The following is a 21,468-nucleotide window of genomic DNA, read 5'->3' as shown; positions in this document are numbered from 1 at the left end:
TACAGAGTTCAATTCAAACTTCTGATCCATAACTTCAAGGCCTTTAAATTGCTTTTCCTGACAGTAAAATTAACTGAACTTTATATAATGTTTGGCATAGTTTATTCTGTTGAAGGTGCGGATGTTTGCCTGCGTGTCAACAGATGTTGAATGGCCCTGATGTACTAATTGGCCAGCATGCATATTGATCTTTGTTTGATAACTTACATAATAATATAATGATAAAGATACCTGTTTATTCACTTGCAGTTAACGTACTCAATTTAATTTGATAATCAGATTTTACTGTTATTTAAAAATGCCATATACTTTGAAATTTTTATAACTATAGATACTACTTCAAACTTATCTTAAATGAAATCAGCCATACCTTTGGACATCATATATTCTATCCTGAAAATCAAGTAAGCCAAAAATATTCCCAAAGTTGCAAACATCAAACGTGTCGCAGAGAATGTTCGTTTTAAAGCAAGCCTCATTAGTTCATTAGTTAAACTGAAATTGGATATAAATTATTGTGTTAGCTCTCAACACACAGTTATGTACATAAAAATGTTAAAATGGTATACTGAAGACACTGTAGCAATAGGAAATTCTGCTCGATAGTATATATTTAGTATATTCCAGTGGGTCTATTATTTATATGATATCTGATTGCTTCACTGGATCTGGGCATGTATTAACAGGTATTATTAAGTCAATTCACGTGCTGTTAATAGATGAACGCATAATTGTCCTTGCGTCACTAGTTACTAATGTACTCTCTTTTGAACTTGGCTTTAGGCAAAGGCTCGACAGCACCCGTGAGAGTATTGAATCGCATGTAACATTATGCGAATCATATCAGTCGGTATGTGCTTATATACCATTTCATTGAATTCATGGTGTCATGTTTGTAATTAAGAGAAATTAAATTTATAGTTCGAAGCAAACTTTGAATACATTCTTTTTATGCCCCCGAAGGGAGGCATATAGTTTTTGAACCGTCTGTCGGTCTGTCAGTCTGTCGGTCTGTCCGCAATTTTCGTGTCCGGTCCATATCTTTGTCATCGAAGGATGGATTTTCAAATAACTTGGCATGAATGTGTACCACAGTAAGACGACGTGTCGCGCGCAAGACCCAGGTCCGTAGCTCAAAGGTCAAGGTCACACTAAGACTTTAAAGGTCATTTTTCATGATAGTGCATTCGTGTCCGGTCCATATCTTTGTCATCCATGGATGGATTTTCAAATAACTTGGCATGAATGTGTACCACAGTAAGACGACGTGTCGCGCGCAAAGTCCAGGTCCGTAGCTCAAAGGTCAAGGTCAGACTTAGACGTTAAAGGTCATTTTTCATGATAGTGCATTCGTGTCCGGTCCATATCTTTGTCATCCATGGATGGATTTTCAAATAACTTGGCATGAATGTGTACCACAGTCAGACGACGTGTCGTGCGCAAGACCCAGGTCCATAGCTCAAAGGTCAAGGTCACACTTAGACGTTAAAGGTCATATTTCATGATAGTGCATTGATGGGCGTGTCCGGTCCATTTATTTGTCATTCATGCATGGATTTTAAAATTATTGGGCATGAATGTGTACCACAGTAAGACGACGTGTCGCGCGCAAGACCCAGGTCCGTAGGTCAAAGGTCCTAAACTCTAACATCGGCCATAACTATTCATTCAAAGTGCCATCGGGGGCATGTGTTATCCTATGGAGACTGCTCTTGTTGATAGTGTTTTTATTTTCTGCGCCCTGGTTATGGATGTTTAAGGCATGTTGTTGACCGTTTCCAGAACAGGATGGTAATTAGAATTGTAACAGAATCATAAAGTCATCACCGCTGAGAATAATAAATTTAGTCTTTGAGTTATGTTTTCCTTTATGAAAAAATAGCGACAATACACATTTGTTTTCTGTATTAATGCCTTAGGTCTGTATGTTTTACAGAAGTTAATACAAAAAAAGAACGTCTCCATATTCTTAGATTTATCTATGATTAAATGCATATGAACTGATTGTCAACTGGCTGTTTCAGCTGCTTGCTTGTTACAACTATTTTGCCGCATGAGAAAGCCCCCGGCCGCAGAACCCTATACTAGTTTGATACTTTTAGACAAAGCTGCGTTGCTTAGCAACAAAAATGCGCGCATTTCTGTATGATATAATCCCTGTTATTTTAAGCTAGCACAATGCTATCCAACAAATATGGAAATCAACATGCCGTTTGCTATTATTGTCACCAAAACTAATAAATACTCTTTGATCATTACTTATTATTCGTTAAATGTGAAACTATCGCGACTGTGGACCTAGTAGTGTTTGTGTTATGCCAAACAGTCTTGTTGAACTAGTAATACGTGGACATGGTTTCTACTGATTCCCTATCTTTCTTTAGAAGCATCCATGCAACGTGATGGTTAAGCTTTAAAAGATACAGATACCTGCATTATTTATTGATTGGCCCTCGGGCCTGTTACTCAGAAACAATGCAGGTGTTACAAACAATAATGATATGTCAACGGAAGATAATTGTTATTTTTATACACGAAATTAGAGTTTTGACATAGTAAATTAGTGACAGTCAGTCTGTCAATGGCCAAAAATGTTAATCGGCTACTTCTGATTGATTCTAAGTAAAACTATGAAGTAGAAACATGTACCTACACCTTCGTTTATAATGCATAACATGTAGGAAATGGAACATATATTAATATACATAAATTTTGGACTACTCTCGCTGATAGAGCTACTCTAGATTTCAAACTGTATCAAGGATATATACCTACATTTACATGTGTAGTATGTTCCAGTGCAAGGGTCGTGAACCAGCTGGTCGCTAAACTTCCAGTTATGATAAAAGTAGTTCGAACACTAACATGTCACCATCTATGACCTCTCCTCAATATCCGAGGCCCGTACCTACAGGTTGATATAGAGGATATTTTTTATATCCATGCTACAAACTCAAACCGGGTCGAAAAACATCCAGACTTAATTATGGTTAAGGATGTACGAGCGTTTTTTTTTCAGGAAATCCGCCATTTTGAAAAATGTTTCTTCGAATATTGCCTTCTAACAAAAGTTTTGCCAAATATTAACGCTAAATAATCAAGATATGACTAATAATGTACCATTTAACCAAAAATATTCTACATTTTTGCGAAAAAAAAAATTCACCCTTATTTTTGACTGGCATTTGCCTAAAATTGACGCAAGATTTACAATGGGGTAGGGGTAGGTAATGTCAAATATCTATTAAAGTAGATCAGGTTTGGTTTTGATAGCGAGCTCGAAGAGCAGGCCCGAAGGGCCTGCTCGAGAATCGAGCTTTACGGTAACGCAAGTATACTTTCACACTTGGTGATGGATTTGAAAAGTTTCGTCGGAAGTTTTAAAAAAGCGCACCCTAGCGGATTGGTGCTCACAGGAAGTACTTCTTTCCGGAGTGAATACAGAACTTGATTCAATTGCTAAAAATTATTCATCACTCAACAATAATGAAAGAATGATTTCCAGTTGTTTGAAAAAAATATTATTTGCATTTAAAAGATCAAGCATCGGCCAGAAAATGGAAAAAATGTCATTAATAAGCAGAAAGAAACGGGAACGCGGTAATGACGTCACCGTGACACCGGCTTCCCATAAATTTTGCAACGTATGATATTCACTGTTATAGGCATGGTGACACTAAATGTAGACTTCTTCATTATAGTGAACAGGTTCTACTGAATTCTTGTGACTAGTGAATAGTTTCTTTGTGACAAATAAATGATGTATAATATTTTTAGATAAATCCGATTTCTTTGAGCTCGCTTTGAGGCTTTGCCTTAGTTCATATTATTTTCCTGACTGATATATATAACAATAAGCTATATTTTGAAATAAAAGTTTTCAAGATAGCGCTTTATTTTTTCTAGAAAATAAAGATTAAAACAAAAAGAACAAAAAAAACCCCAAAATTCACCAGTTTTTAACAGTTTTTTCTTAATAAATCTTTTAGATGCGCGGTGACCCCAACCTTTTTTTCTATCCGTTTTAAAGCATTTTTGTGTGTCATTAAAGCTGCAAAATATTTTGAATATCTTACCGTCAGAATTTTTTTTTCTAGATCTAAATACATTTTTCTATTGATAATAAAGTGGGTGGGGTAATTATGTCAACCTGTAAAAATGAAAGAAATTTGTTAGTGACATTTATGCTTATATAATACTGACAACAACTTGTATTCATATTAGCCTTTAAGACATGAAATCCCTATAACATTAAGTGAGATATTATACGTTTTTATAAAGTACCACCATTTTTCCAATTTTACAAAATTTTAGAAATGCTTAAACGGTGGGCAAAGAAAATGCCCTATAAAAATAAAACGAGTTCGGTGACCTGTGTTTTTTCTTCTATTGTTTGTCTTAGAAACCAATGTTCTTCAAGCTCACAGAGTATGAAAACATTCTTAACATTAGAAAAGTACGGCTTATATGTTCCTATAACACTATCCGACAGCTGCAGACTCGACCAATCCATGTACGTAAACTGTAATAGTTAGTATTCAAAACTTGAAGTTAAATTAGCCTATGCTGTGGCGCTTGAATCAATACATGTATTATAATGTCATCATTGTTTTTGCTATGCCCTTCCATCAACAGAAGCATGACCCCCCTGGCAACACATCTCAAAACCCCGTCCCACGTTGCAACACTATAAGATCAGTGATCTTACATTATTAAAAGTCAGGCAAGCTGTGTTAATCCTACCATTGGTTTCATGGTTAAAAACTGCCATAAAAAAAGTACAGTACATTAGAACACTGTGTTGAAAAAAAGGACCATTATATGATATCTGTTTATCTGTGTTTCTTTGTTATTTAGAGTGATTCACTATCGTAATCATTGTCACAGTTTTTTTTTTATTCTAGTACATTCTGTTTGTTGTATCTTTGTATCAGCCATTACTGCCATTATCTTAGTATTATGATAAATAATGAATGTCAATTTGTTATAAATGCCTTAGACTGAGTTCTTTTCTGTACTGTGGAAGATAAAAATCCTTATCCAAACTGCAATTAATTCATATCCATCCCTATAGTTATATTTTGAAATTCTTCATAGCCAACAAGTTTATTGTCATGACCTAAAGTCAGTCTTATCATTATGTCTCCCCCTCCCCACTGGGGGAGACATATTGTTTTTCCCTGTCCGTCCGTCCTTCCGTCCGTCCGTCACACTTTATTTCCGATCAATAACTTGAAAACCACCTGACCCAGAACCTTCAAACTTGGGTCACTCGATATAAGGTCAAGGTCACAGGGGCCTGGACATGGAAAACCATTTCCGATCAATAACTTAAGAACCAACTTATCCAGAATATTGAAGCTTCATAGAATGATTGATCATGCAGAGTAGAAGACCTCTATTGATTTTGGGGTCACTCTATTAAGGGTCAAGGTCACAGAGGTCTGGACATACAAAACCATTTCCGATCAATAACTTGAGAGCCACTTGACCCAGAATGTTGAAACTTAATAGGATGATTTGACATGCAGAGTAGATGACCCGTATTGATTTTGGGGTCACTCTATTAAAGGTCAATATCAAAGGCGCCTTAACATGGAAAACTATTTCCGGTCAATAACTTGAGAACCACTTGACCCAGAATGTTGAAACTTCATAGGATGATTGGACATGCAGAGTAGGTGGCCCCTATTGATTCTGGGGCACTCTATTAAAGGTCAAGGTCACAGGGTCCTGGACATGTTAAACCATTTCCGGTCAGTAACTTAAGAACCACTTGACCCAGAATATTGAAACTTCAAAGGATGATGGGACATGCAATGTAGATGATATCTTTTGATTTTGGGGTCACTCTATCAAATGTCAAGGTCGCAGTGGACAGAACATATATCCCTAGTTTGCACCAACGGTTTAGTCGAAACTGGGTGAAAATTGATTATTATACCTTACTGCAACTTTAACAGAGCTGTACCTGTTTGGATGGCCTTTACAAACTTTACAACTTTGACCTCACGTTTTCTTGGATCAGCTTATGGACCATAAAGGAGTGTTCTTATTTGTCAAAGCACTTTTCAAAATCTATAAAAGCAACATATAACTTCATATTATTTGAAAACGTTTCAGCAATAATAGAGTGAAAGCAGTATTTGTTATCTAAATTATCTTTTCTTTGTGTTTTATTGACCATTCTGCTAGACGACTGAGTAAAACCTGTGAATAAACTTCTGTAATAATTAGTTGTGCCTCAGTCTGTAGTTCTTAGTGTCTTCCACCTTACTCACTGTAAAAATCGGTATAATTATTCTGAACCCCACGCACTGGAATAATCACCTGTAAGAAATATTCGCTTAAAAATAACTTCTATAAAATGAGATAGTTCATCAAATGACAGTGGACGTGTACACATATATAACAGAAGAAGTGTTAAGGAACGGCGTTAGACCTTACAATTCATACTTACAAAGAGACAACTTACACTGAGATATCATTTTGATTGAACTGAAGTGTGAAGGAAGCTTTAGGCTACCGTTGCTGAATACACTTCGTGCAACTGTGTCAGTGTGGCATAACATGGAACACCACCTTCCTAGCAATAATTGTGCAAAACAAAACAGTTATAGTTCTCTTATACAGTTAGTATTGTTATTGAACGTTTTTAAAGTGTCAAATTTCAACACTTCTTTATTCTTTATTAGAACTAAGTAAACATCCCGGATTCAATTTAAAATGCATTAACTAGCAATAAAAACAGTTCATGCAAAAATAAGAATGAAAATTTGACTCGTTTACGAGGTAATTTGTTTTTAAGAATAACGTAATATTCCTAGATCTAATTTAAACGGATCAGATTCAAATATTTGTGGATTTATTACTGAAAAGTTATTAATTCAGATAAAGGAACGAATAAAGTTGGAAACGAAAAAGACAACTTTTATTTAATTGAGGGAAAGCAATTATATATTACAATTAAAATAAAAAGTAAAATGTTATTGTTTCTGAAAACTAGCTTTGGCTTTATATTAGCTTTTCTTTCTGAATATGTAAACATGTTGCTAGACGTATAAACCTTTTTTTAATACAGATATTCTAGTAACATTACAGAAACACTTTTTATGTCAAATTCATCTGGACATAATTTTTCCATTTAAAATCACCAAGGCGGACATTGAATTTATTAATAAAACCTTTTGATAAAATATATAAAAGAAATCTTCTTGCAAATATTTTCCTTTCGTTCTTAATTTTGTCTTATCTTTTTCAATGTTTGATTGACATAACTGACACTGTTATATTAATATAAATGACAGAAGGTGAAAGCAACACCAAAAGAAGAAAGAGAGCACCACATTCTTTTTAGCATCGGAAGTATCATTAAATGCAATATTTATTTGAGCAACCTCTTCCGTTGTAAAGTACGTGTTAAAGCACGTGTTACAGAATTGTTTCCGAAGTAAAATTACATTAAAACTTGGTCGAGTAAAACATTCAACTACAAATTAACTAAAATGATTAATAACATTTCTGTAACATTTTGATCACGATGCTGCATGATCAGGTGTCATTATATATCTTCTGCATATGACGTTAAAACAGCTTTGCGCTGAAGTTAACTATTCTTCAAAATTAGTGAAAATAAACCGTATGTGGGTTCATCAACTTTTAATTTTACAAAAATGAAATACATGTGATAGCATCATAAATAGAGGCGTAGATCAGTCGAAATTAAAGATGAAATTTAATTTCAAAAATAGCATCTGATGAATCAGATGTTGAGAATGGATCCTTCTTTTTAGTATTTTGTTCAGTAAAATATGTACATGCCCTTTTTATTTTTATATAGAAAATCTGACCGCTATCGATTATTGGCCGGAGAAATATTCTGCGAAATGATATAACATACAATGGTAACAACAGAAAAACTGTCGTTCAAAATGGCAAAGCAACATGTGTCTGCAAAGTGAACAAATTAATTCATTGTAACTTCTGTCTTTAAAGTGTCAGGCACATTTTAATAACATTTAATGACATTTTTCAGTTTTTGAATATTCTGTGACAAATTTATTTACGGAACAAAAAGACACCTTTCATAGAGTTAGAAGTCTGTTTAAGAAATTTTGTAATTATTCCCCTTTGATATGAATGTTTCAAAATGTGGAGTATTGCTTTTGATTTCAATATAATTTCTAAATTTATACTTGCATTTGATAGATATCAATAATATAAACCAACAGACAAATTTTAAAACAGTGTGTAGCTTCGGAATTCATGTATCTACAATCTATCCTGGTTGCGTTACCAAGGTAGATAAATCGAGGTAATAAGAATTTTACAAACTTGCATTTCTATTGAATTTCGGCTGAATACATATTTATTTGTAAACGTAAGCACTTGACAATTACAATACAATAGTTCTCATATTCATATGATTTCTTCAACAAAGTATGTTTATTAAATCTATACACTTGCTAAAATAATCCACGGGGCCTCCGTGGCCGAGTGTTTAAGGTCCGTGACTTCAAATCACTTGCCCCTTATCGAGCCTCATATCCAGGTGGAAGGTCGGTGGTTCTACCAAGGTGCCTGCTCGTGTTGAAATAATGCACGGCGGGGCACCTGGGGTCTTCCTCCAGCATCAAAGCTGGTAAGTCGCCATATGACCTATAACACCCGTAAGGTAAGTCGCTATATGACCTATAACACCCGTAGGTACTAAGTCAGTAATGGCAGGCGGAAGAAATTAAAGTCAACACAGTTTTACGTTCATGGTTGTAATGAGCGATATAGATTTCTAGAAGTTATTAATAACTTTATAACTGATTCAGTAGTCCTTAACAATACATCACAAATTCATAATTCTGATGTAGATTCTAAAACAGCTCAAAATATCTATAGTAATCAGATGTATATTACTATTGAAACAACTTTTGATTCTTTTGAACCATGATATTATGGCACGACTAAGTTTTACTAGTCGCGTAGCAGTTTACAAAGAGTAGTCTAGTTTCAATATACTTTTTACGTAGGCGTGAAGGTTAAGGTTTTTCGAGTGACTCACTTATATTTATAGAGAAAAAGTCTGGCAAGAAAAGTATAACACCAATGAAATAACGCGGTCTAAACATGTCGACCAATGAAATGAGCCGTTACAGCCAGCATCTCTGGCAAATCTGTTAGAATGCCGCCATCTTGAAAGACATCATCCAGTTGAAATATCTTTAGTGATAAAATACATAAATGTAAATAGTTGGAAGTTATCTATCATGAAACAAATGGATGCTTTGGAATATAAGGAATTAATCCATACAAGTTAAGGTTGGTAGAACTGCTTATTTTATCAGGTAGAGGGCGAAAGACATATGTCTTTCACGAATGAAGTGAGCGAAAGACATTTCAAAATATGGCGCTTACTCAACTTTTGAGAAGAATCGATCTGAAAACAGCCTAAAGTATATGTTACAGTAAAAGTTAAATTGACAAAATGATGGTAAAAACCTTACTTAAAAATCTTGTTTACTTCAGATTTACTGTAGAATACTGTAAAAATTGCTGGAAAACTTAGCATTACAGACAACCGGAAGTGAAAGATTCCGCGTTAAATCTCAAAAAATTCTTGAGAAAATCTGAAGAAATCATGCATATATCAGTCTAACATCAAACTAACAGTGACTAAATTGTCACATAATGATAATGTGACTATTGAACTGAACTGTTTTTCAAATGGAACTTGATTTCAAGAAGATTGACAAAGTCTTTCAGTTCTATCAAATGTCTATCCAAATGTCTATCGGAATGTCTATCAGTTCTTTCAAGTTCAGATATTAGGATCTAGCTTTCTTGAGGTGTTAAAAAGTTTATAATAATAGAATTTCAGGTCTTATTGTATAATAAAAACACACATAAATAAATAACAACGGAAGGTTGTTATATAACTGTGTCGGTGCGACGTTAAACCCAACAAAATAAGAATAAAATAATCTACCTTGGTTTGGCTACAAGGATTGGAAAAATAAATTTTGTGAAATTGTAACATGTATTAAGCTGTCGGCAAGCACACATAAGTGTAAATGATCGTTTGTTAAACTTTCGACCAAATCCATTACTTGATCAGAATCTGGTTAACCATCTTTAAAAATGGGTAGGTGAAAATAGCGTTTTTGCGTATTAAATGTATAACATATTGTCATTGTCAAAATATTTTATGACGAACTTTTTAAATGATTTGTGTGAAACTGAATGTTGCACTTTTTACAACAGAAAAAAAACTGAATGTTGCACTTTTTACAACAGAAAAAAACTTATACTTATTTCCTTAAACATTTTGTTTTAAGTTTGCCATCAATTGGATACAAGTCTTCAAAATCTATACTGATCACTGAGTCAGATATTCACTTTGTTTTTTGTTTTGCTTCCTTTGCATCGCCTCTACCACACAATACAACAAAGTTCCAACAGTAGCATAAAACAGACACACGTAGATCTTGAAGTCTGTACATATATAACTGCTGTAACCAAAAGCTATAGTAAATCCCGCTGACTCACACAGTCTTTAGCTGGCAAAAGCTGACTCGGGCTTGTGTGTAAATAAATAACCATACAAGGCTGAAAGGTAAAATTAGAACAACTTGCAGTTGCAAGTAGACAACAGAAAAAAAACAAACTCTAAGTTAAACTAAGAGTTAAACAGAAAATTAGACACCACAAAATGACAATACTTTGTCGTACCTCTTCTGTTGGATAATCCTGTTTAAGATTTAAAAACTGATTTTTAAATTATCCAAAAGAAAAGTTGGGTTTTTAACGTCGCTTTGTCGAAAAAAAAAAAAAAGAATTCAGTGGTGAAGCTACATGTTCAGTTTTACCATTTACAAGCGTCTGTATGACTGCATCTCATATACCCCAGAATATTGCAAACAAATAGAACAGAATGGGATAATCAGGGTTCGGCTTCCACACCAACAAATTTATCAATGTCCCTCCATTAAGTACGAACGCTGGAAAAATACAAACAAACGTACTTCTTTGAATATAATGAGGTAATTTTAAGTTCAGTGAATTTTGATTAAATGTTTCTGAATAAAACAGCTCCATCTGACACAGTGCTAGGGAGCTTGATGGTACTGCACATTTAAGTACCGCTCATATGAACAGAGACAGTCGGACCGAGTCTGCTACTGTTTGCTTGGTTCCTTTCTGCGTTTCCAAATGATCCTTAATTTTAGATTTTATTCAAGTGAATTTTATATATATTTACCTGTATTTACAGGTGAATATTTATAATAACCAAAATATATCAAATTCAACTACTTTGCAAAACAAAAGTCACCTGCAATGAAAGCTAATTCAATTCCGCTGTACATGGTCAGTGTTATTAATAGATTTTGATACTTGGAATTGTAAAAATGTCGATCTATTGCCCCTAGAAACTGTTTGGTGCTCATTTGACTACCGTCTGTCTCATGATCTATCTTATCTAGGAAAATGGCAATTGTTACAATGGCTAAACACGCACAGCCAAGATATATACCGCAAACAGGATAAATCTGAAAAAGGAAAGAAATGTGCAGTGAAAACTATACTGTATGAACACATATGTTGTATTTAAATGTGGTACATCTAATTTCAACAACATTTTATGATATTTTTCAGTTTTCACATGTTGCGTTAGATATTTATTTAAGGAAAAAAGACACATTACATAGAGAAAGACCCCTGCTCGTAATATATATTTTATCATATATTATTAAATTTTGCAATAACCTCCCTTTAATACAAAAGTATTTCAAGTGGACTGTTTCTTTCGATTTCAATATATTTCTAGTTTTACATTTGCATTTGATACATATCGGGATATTTCAACTACCTGAAACAAAACACAAGCTTAAAATAGCATGTAGCTTTAGAATTAATCTATTTTCAATCTATCTTGGCTGTACACCGAGATAGGCAAAGGAAGGTAATAATAATAATATAAACTTGCATTTCTAATAACTTTTGGCAAAAATGCATCCTTTTCAATGCAAATCTTAGATAAATTTAATATAATAGTGCATACATTCTTATTATTCATTAGGCGAAATATGCTTATTAAATTTATACATATGCTAAAATAACGCTATCTTGGTTGGGAAACCAGGATAGGAAAAACAGATTTTAAAAATACTTCCAGTGACAATTTAACGTGTATTAAGACCTAAGTGAACAAAAGTAAGTGTAAATGATCAGTTGTTAGTCTTGAACAAATCCATTGGTTGACCAAATTCTGCTTAACATCTTTAAATCGTCAACGGTCACCTTATAGTATAGCTGTTTTATACCAATACTTTCAGAATACTATCCAAGAAATTCATGTGAGGGAAAAGTAAACTAGTTTGCGGTGGGTCTTTAAGTAAATAATCAAATTGTCTTACAAAGCACCATTATCATTACAACAAATGAATAATGTAATGTTCAATTCTCAAACCATCGTCATATCGGGTCTGTCTAGATTAGTGTTGTTTTGATAGTCAGACGGGCAGTACGCGGCACCACTGAATCTTTTGACTGAATACTGTTGATGAAATTAGGTTTCCCAAGACCTGACCTTTGGTAAAATTCAAAATAAATCATGATCCTTACTATTCAAAAATCATTATTCTTATCATAACTTCTTGTAAAATTTGATATTAAAAGAAACACAATCACTGAACGAAAGACATTCCAACAGAAAGTTTATTTGCTTCCATATATTTATGTAGCCATTTGAATCAAATCCTAAAATCCCAGTCCATGTACTGCTTTTCTATTTGATATCGCCTTGCCTGAATCCACGATTGTTGCTCATTGAGATCCCAGTTTCTTGATAAAATGCGGCCATGATGGCCCTATATCGCCCACTTGGCTCAAATGTTCAACAAGTGGTTTTAACATACGATATATGAAAGGTGAACTTGGATAATTTTACGCATTCAAAGATGAAACAGTATGCGCGGAGTTAAATCTCTGACTTATGCAATTAAAGGGGAATATGCAACATTTGTCGAAAGAACTAGGTGAAACATTAACACTGACGAAAAAAAGTATCAAAATCGGACCGAAAACAAAAAAGGTATAGCTATTTTGAATACCATCCGTGTATTTAAACGGCAGCCATTTTGGGCACAGTGACATCATCATTCTTTCCTCATATGTGTATTACCATATATGGAAAATCAGTGAATAACAACTAAGAGAAACAGATTTTATGGGTCATGATATAATATGAACCTTAGTTTGTGTATAAATGTGTATACCCTAACTTTAAGCTCAATGTTTAATTGTATTCAACATATTTTTGCCATAAATACAATATTTGGCAATGCCCATATTAGGAAAGAACAATGACGTCACTGTGTCCAAAACGGCAGACGTTTTATTAATTGAAGATATTTTAGTCCGATTTTCATAATTTTTCACCAGTTTATAGTATTCATTAAATTCTTTTTTAATATATTGTCAAATGTTGAATATTCCCCTTCAATGGTCATCTCAGAAAGCGAGCAAAATAGGTAGAGCAATATAACTGTTAAATTCCGTAATCTTTCGGTGATCAACGACTAAAATTCAACGTTACATTGGTTACAATGTAAGGTAGTAGATGGCTACTATTGCCGAATATACTACATATCCTGCACAATAATGCAATGGACCGTCGCGACACCCCGCCCAGTCAGGTCGATGAAAATGCACAATATCTAACTAAACTGTATTTGAGGTAGTAATCAGTAACATTTTAAACACCATGCATTGATTTTGTTTGTGAGCAACCTGCTTAGTAAGCCAAACTACAGTAGGACTAAACCGTAGGATGTTTTATGTGTTTAAATACTATTAGCCAACATCTTTAGATAAACATGCAAAAGTTGTGTCAAAAGTTTGACACAAAGAGTATGATTTCAACAAATTTTGAAGAGAATTACTAGATATCTAGGCTCAGGCCATTATGGTTTTACACTAGAGTAGCCTTCAAGTTAGTTTTATTTTAATCAATGTAAAACAAGTTAACTTCAGGGCAGGGGTAATTTTGACCTCATGGGCATGAACATTCCCTTTCAATGGTAATCTCAAAAAACGAGCAAAATAGGTAGAGCAATATAATTGTTAAATTCCGTAATCTTTCGGTAATCAACGACTAAAATTCAACGCTACATTGGTTACAATGTAAGGTAGTAGATGGCTACTATTGCCGAATATACTAAGTACTACACATCCTGCACACTAATGCAATGGACCGTCGCGACACCCCGCCCAGTCAGGTCGATTAAAACGCACAATTTCTAACTAAACTGTATCTGAGGTAGTAATCAGTAACATTATTAACACCACGCATTGATTGTGTTTGTGAGCGACCTGCTTAGTAAACCGAACTGGAGTAGGATTTTACCGTAGGATTTCTTCTGTGTTTAAATACTATTAGCCAACATCTTTAGATAAACATGCAAAAGTTGTGTGTCAAAAGTTTGACACAAAGATTATGATTTCAACAAATTTTGAAGAGAATTTCTAGATATCTAGGCTCAGGCCATTACGGTTTTACACTAGAGTATCATTCAATTTAGTTTTATTTTAGTCAATGTAAAATGAGTTAACTTCAGGGCAGGGGTAATTTTGACCTCATGTGCATGATTTTATCAAAGGTGGTAGAGGACCTCTAAACAATGTTACATGCCAATCTAAACTCCATACTAGAGGACCACTGGATAATGTTACATTACAAATATCTAAGCTCTGGGAGTTGCAGATTAAGACAAGAATATTTCAAAGTTTTATTGATATAAAAACTTACACCTGGGAGGGCCCAGTTTCTGCCTCAGATGCATGATTTGGAAAAAATGGGTAGCGGACCACTATACATGCTAAATGTCAAATATCTACGCTACAGGGCTTGAGGTTAAACGTGTTTCCTATGTAGGTATGTGTAAACGAGTGAACCTAAGGGTGGGGGCAATTTTGACTCCATGGTCATGACTTTGACAAACTTTGTGGAGGACCACTACACAATGCAATGTATACCAAATATCTAAGCTTCGAGCATTACGGGTTTTGACAAGAATGTTTCTAAAGTGTTTCCTATGTAAGTGTATGTAAAATAAATAGGGATGGGAACGAATACTGAAATCAATATTCGAATATTCGGTTTGCCATATTCGAATATATTCGAATATTCGGTTTGTTTTAATGGAAGCTTTAAATTCTTATTAAGTGATTGGCATATACACAACGTATTCATTTGTTTAAAGCGTGTATCATCGTACGTAATAAGGCCAAAACATGTTTTTTCGGGTAACCCAATCCTACCTAGCAAATCCCGCCGATCCTAGCGTTTTATTTCACGATTCTGTCAGTATAATCATGAACAGATTTAACTAATTCAGTGTTTTAGCTTCAAAATGATACAAAAAATCAAAACGATTATAATTTAGACCGTCGCAATTTTATCAAAAAATAGCAGGTCGTCCCATTTAAACACGTGACGCGCTGTTGTATTATCGCCGCCATTTTGAAAATTTTCAATCGGCGTGTAAAAATCGTCGTGTAAAAAGCAAGTACAGCAGACTTAAAACCTCCTTCAACATGAACTTATGATTCAGTCATATGTTATTTCTTGATTTTATTATAAAGTACTTCAAAATTTAATTCGAATACGGCCGATGGCGGATGAAAACCGATTCTGCGGATGGTCTGAAACGTCGTACAAAATATTGTGAAAAGATCGACAATATCTACAAGTTTGGTATTGTTTTCGAAAAAAAAGTTCTACAACTTGTTACATAAAACAGGCGCCAATAAAAATGAACGAAAGATAAAAAGATATCACATTTACGCCTAATACAAACTGTTAATCCGTAGCGATGACCCCAGGTAATTATGCATTGCAATTTTCTTGTTAATTGGACATCTTTTGACATGCATCTGGCACATTGATGCCTGTTGCAAACTGTTAATCCGTAACGATGGCCCCTGCCAATTATGCATTGATATTTTCTTGTTAATTGGACATCTTTTGATACGCGATAAACAAACATGACATGGTTTTATTCTGTAGAATTAACATGCTCATGTTGCCCAAAATCAATGATACTTATTTTGAAAAAAAAAAAAAATACAATAATTTACGAATATTCGAATTTGATTTTCATATTCGAATATTCGACCGATTTTCGAATATTCGAATATTCGAATATTCGTTCCCATCCCTAAAAATAAATGAACACCATGGCGGGGCTAACTTTGACCTCAGGAGCATGATTTGAACAAACAATGCTACCTGCTAAATATCTAAACTCAAGGCGTTGAGGTTTTAACAAGAAGAGTTTTACACTTTATTTCCCATACGTACAATGTATATGTAAATCAAGTGAACCCCAAGGCGGGGAAAATTTTGACTCCTGAGCATAATTTGAATTTATTTTGGAGAGGACCACTAAACAGTGATACATACCAAAATCTAAGCTCTGAGTCCTAAGGTTTTAGACAGTTTGGAGTTTATGTTTAATTTTACTATTTTAGCTCTGGTGGAAAAGTTCTTCAGCCAATCGGAATTATTTGGACAAATTTAAGAGAGGCTAATCCCAGGGTACCTCTGCCAAAATTTGGTGAAACTGCATCAAGCGGTTCACGAAAAAGTAGTTGGTTTGAAGCAAATTGTGAAAGGACGACGGACACAGCAATAAAAAGTCAGCAATGACCATGTACAGTTAAAAATAAAAACATTTCATTTCTTACTCGTTTGAAATATCATAAAGAACACTCCAAAGAAAACACTGATAGTTCCGTCTCTAGATGCATTGGTCATTTCAGCATACCAGGCACCAATGTTAGTGAGGTATGTACATTTGGCAGCCCACAGTGTTGCAGCTCCGGTACCTTAAAACAGATCAGTTATAGTTAACTATCGGAAACAGTATGGAATTATGAGGGTATCCGATTTGTTCGAAAATATGTCAGATACCAGAGTATTTACATTACTCTTACCGTTTTGTATGAAATAGAGGACTACTTGTTCATCACTGACGACATGGTCTGAAAATTAAATCTGCCAATGAAATACCCGCCTTGTTAGTTAGACCACAGCTCTTGTGTCTGTTTATCATAATATTTTAGGAAACGAGGTAACTGTAGTGTATACAATTTATTTCCATGAAATGGGTCTCTGTTAAAATCCTATGTAAATAAGACACAGTTAAATCAATGTTTACAAATATTTTGTTTTCTATTGATTTTAGTAAACATTTATATAATGCAATAGATGAAACTGTTTAATATTTCTCTGAAGCTTATACAACCGTCAATGCATCATAAAATATCTTGCAACAATTTGTGTTCGCACTTTCAGAAATGTTTAATAGGTAATGTACATTAACGTTAATAGGTAATGTACATTTACGTAAATCTGAATTATTTGAATAATGCTTCGAACCTCAATGAGAAATTCTCGTACAGTTTCCTCTGATGTTTTTAGCTGCAAGAATGATGTCTTTGATTTCAATTATAACTAACACATTTTTGGAAACGCTTCTTTATATTTGGCTCGTATGTCTTTCAAACTAACCTATGATAATAGAAGCTGGTATCATTGTTCCCCATACTGCATATAGATTAGCTGCAATAAACACAACGTAACAGAACATGCTGGCCGCCAATGTCCACTTACATCCTACAGTATTGATCACCAAGGGGGGTAAGAAGAGTCCCGCCACAATTCCAAACACGTAAATCACGGACAAGCTTACAGTGCCAAGACCTTCTTCTTTATTCAAACTGCTTTGAAGGTTTTGTAGAGACATGAAAGCCGTAAAGAGAAGTAAGAAAGCGATACTGATAACCAGTAAATTTTTCATAATCATTTTCTTTGACATGCGAAGTTTCTTTGGTAATTCAACGCCGTGGATTTCATTTGCACTTTCATCGAGTAAATCTGTGCTTTCCTTATCTTGCAAAACGAATGCATCCTCCTTGTTGCAATCAGATGCTCCCATTGTTGTTCTTCACTCAGCTCTTGAACTTAAAAACGTTAAAACAGTTGCTTTTATCTTCACCTAAATGTTCAATTTCTTGTTAAGTTACTATTACTTCAGTTGCAAAATAAGACAGCTTTAACAGAACACTTCATATGTTGTTTTGAAGGACGTTCGCTTACTGTCTTAAAATGTTTGTTAACATATCAATACTTAAACTCATTAATATCATCCAGCATTTTACGACTTCTAAATTACACCTTCGACCTGTGTAAACATGTACAGATGTATAATAGAATCGAAGTAGTTTACTTAGTATGTAAATATCTAACTTATAAATAATAAAGTTACTTTATGCAAGTACATAACAGAGTATCCTACTACCATATTATTGTGTTGTATTCTGTGTCACGTTTCGTATCATATATATCGCAGGGATCTTCTCCGTCGTCCAAGGGAGGTCAAAATGCATATCTGCCTTTTCAGTTTTGCTGCATAATCTGCACCATGCAAAGCATGTACTTGAATATTAATCAGTGTTGAAATAAATTTACTTTTGTTACTCGCAATTCCGAATCGATTTCGTATTAGACCATTCTTTCAATTTGTCGCGTTACTTTTCACAGTTTTCCAAATGTATGATAAGTTTCTTTTTCGCAGTAATAAATCGGTAATTGGTTGCACCTGTACTTGTCCTTTTAACGATTAAACACAGCAAAAAAATAAAGAAATTAAATAATTCATTAACATTACTTGACATGACTTTTTGTACTTTTAGCATGTGTAAATGTTGAGTTCTGCTCAACCCGGGGCTAGGGGGCGTGGACGGTAGCATGCATTTTAACTACCGTCCATGAACAGACTCAATCAAACCGAGCCTACAACATTTTCGTTTTTGTTGTGTTGAGCGACCTGTGGAGTTTCCACTTTTTCTATTTTAATCATGGTCAAATATTTTAAAAATAAGCACACGGACCTATACATTTTATTTCATCAAATTACAGGCCATGTCTTTATTCACAGCTATGAGAAGTTTCATCAAAATCTACATTGTAGAAAAATTTATATTCGCGAAAATGTTATGAAAGTTATGATTTTCCCATAGACTTCCATTATGAAATATTGCATGAGGTCCATATTTTACAAATGAGTCTAGCAGAAAATCAAGCACATAATCCTATCTTTTTTATTTGCTGAAATTTCTAGGTATATTCTGAAGTTTTGAAAAATCAGAGTTTAATCAAATTCTACATTGTAGAAAAATTATGATTCAAACGTGCAGTACTACCTTAATGGATAAACATTTATACGTATTCAATTTGGTGGATACGTCAGAAAGCTATGGCGTTAACTCGGAAGTCACATCGATGCGACAGTTCATCTGCGCCGCAAGTATTGTTTGTGTTACAAGCAAAATAATTAACTGAATGTTACTTGGGTCATTTGCCTGTAACCGCTCTGTTTTCGATGTCTAGTTTTAAATAGCTGGCTTTTGGAAAGGCAGTTGTTCTACCCAGGTGTCTGAATCTATGGCTGGCGTGAAACTGAGAGACGTCACCAATCATTAAAACTAGAAATAATTATATGACATGAATTGTATCTCCGCGATCGGCATAATTGGTCAAATCAATACACCAAAATATCTGTATATTCCATTCCGTCAATATTATATTCTCTAGATATTGGAACGTTGATTGTACCGTTTTGTTTCAGGGTTTAGATCTAAAACTGTAAGGCACTTTTTAATGTTTGCATATGTGTACCGTGAGTGTACCTTCATGCATATCTGGACTTACTGCATATTCCGCTCCGCTGTATAATTGAAAACAAGATTATAAAAGATTGTACCGCGTTGAATTTTGATGCGGAAATGTCAACGTTGTCTGATGCCGCGGACGTCATTTCCTGCCAAATTATCTTAATAAATTTATGCATTCTATGGCCCTAGTTTCTTTAGTCAGACTTATTTCATCATGCAAAACAAAAACGGGAAAAGTAGAAGCAGGCTAAATTATGTTGATGTTATGAAAAACAATCGATAATTTGTAACCTTTCTATACTGAACAGCAAAAGAAACTTTCCAGATGTATAACTGGGGTATTTTTTAATAAAACACTTAAATTTATAAATTTGACTTGTTTTTTTTTTTCATACCACATTACACTTGAAGAACTTGACGTGTTAATTTTTTTAAAATTCGATCAACCATTAATGTTGTACCAGTCAGAAGCAATTAACAAGTCATCTTACAGTGAAAGTGGACACTGTAAGCCTGCTATTGCATATCTTACCTTTTATCGTGCGCTTGTGTACAAATGTTTATCAACATGAAATCAAAGTGTCAGTATATCTGGACAAGCAAATTTTCGGACAAGTCTCGTCAAACATCCAGATTCATAGTTTCCTATATGATAGTATCACATTTGGCGAATATTCATTCTATGAGCATTATGTTTCATCATATCATATAGTTGTCAAAAAGTCCAGAAGGCAGTTTACTCATTTTAGATACAGTAGTTTTGACTGTAGATCCAAGTGGATAAAACTTTGCTTGTTACTTTGTGGCGACATTCACCCGAGCCCAAGCCCAGAAAATTATAGTAATTTAAAAGGCAGAGGTCTGCATTTCATTCACTTGAATGTTCGCAGTCTTCTGCCGAAATTCGACGAAATTCGCATCATTGCAAGAAAGACCAACGCATCCAGCATTTTTATTAACTGAAATCTGGCTTGATGAGTCTATTTTTGATTCTGAAGTTAAGACGATTATGTTATTCAACGTAACGACCGCAACTGGCATGGTTGAGGTGTTTGTATCTACATACGCAAAGACATCGCTTTTAACAATAGAGAAAATTTCAATCACCAGGAATTAGAAGGAACATTTATTGATATTCTGCTTCCAAAATCTAAACCCAATTTATGTGGTGTTTTATACAGACCGCCGAAACAAAATAATTTTTACGAAATTGTAGAAGCAATATTTTCAGCCAGTCCTTCTTTGAATAACTCTGAAACAGTGGTCTTCGGGGAATTCAACACAGCCGTGTGTAATTGTAGATGCCCTCTAGTTAGAAGTTTAAATTCTATGTGCGATATGTTTAGTCTCAAACAAGTAGTAACAGACTTCACTAGGCTTACACCGTCGACTTCGACAATAATTGATTTAATTCTTGTATTAGACCCAGAAAAAAATGTCACATAGTGGTGTAATTAACTGTTGTGTTAGTGACCATATGATGACATTTTGCACCAGGAAGGTTACTCGTAAATCAATAGGTAAGCACAATACTGTTCGATCTCAAAAACACTATACAAAAGAAAGTTTTCAACAGTCTCTTTTAGGATCAGACTGGACACCAGTTTTATGTTGTGAAGATGTAAACACTGCTTGGAGTAACTTCAAATTAATCTTTTTATCTGCACATGATGCCATTGCTCCTGTCAAATCAGTGAGTATTAAACAAAGAACTGAAGAATGGGTTGACTCTGAGGT

At 34.3% G+C, this 21,468-nt stretch overlaps 1 protein-coding gene across 5 annotated transcripts; it reads right to left on the bottom strand.

The window, feature by feature from the left end:
* Positions 1-8,763: 8,763 nt before the first annotated feature.
* Positions 8,764-18,303, bottom strand: LOC128555581 (protein unc-93 homolog A-like). Of its 5 annotated transcripts, XR_008370189.1 has the most exons (6): positions 17,567-18,302; positions 16,741-16,881; positions 12,461-12,580; positions 11,324-11,540; positions 10,296-10,599; positions 8,764-10,262 (listed from the first exon to the last, which is right to left on the bottom strand). XR_008370189.1 is itself a non-coding variant. In XM_053538316.1 (3 exons), exons 1-3 carry the CDS (start codon positions 17,991-17,993, stop codon positions 10,547-10,549), a joined length of 621 nt encoding a protein of 206 aa, XP_053394291.1. In that variant the 5' UTR covers positions 17,994-18,303; the 3' UTR covers positions 8,764-10,546. The 5 variants fall into 5 exon arrangements, 1 of the variants encoding a protein (XP_053394291.1); XR_008370188.1 differs by having other exon boundaries at positions 8,764-10,599; XR_008370191.1 differs by lacking the exon at positions 12,461-12,580 and having other exon boundaries at positions 8,764-10,599; positions 17,567-18,303.
* Positions 18,304-21,468: the final 3,165 nt, after the last annotated feature.

The sequence above is a fragment of the Mercenaria mercenaria genome, chromosome 1, assembly GCF_021730395.1.
Source record: "Mercenaria mercenaria strain notata chromosome 1, MADL_Memer_1, whole genome shotgun sequence".
Taxonomy (NCBI): domain Eukaryota; kingdom Metazoa; phylum Mollusca; class Bivalvia; order Venerida; family Veneridae; genus Mercenaria; species Mercenaria mercenaria.
This window is presented reverse-complemented; position numbering and strand designations above follow the sequence as displayed.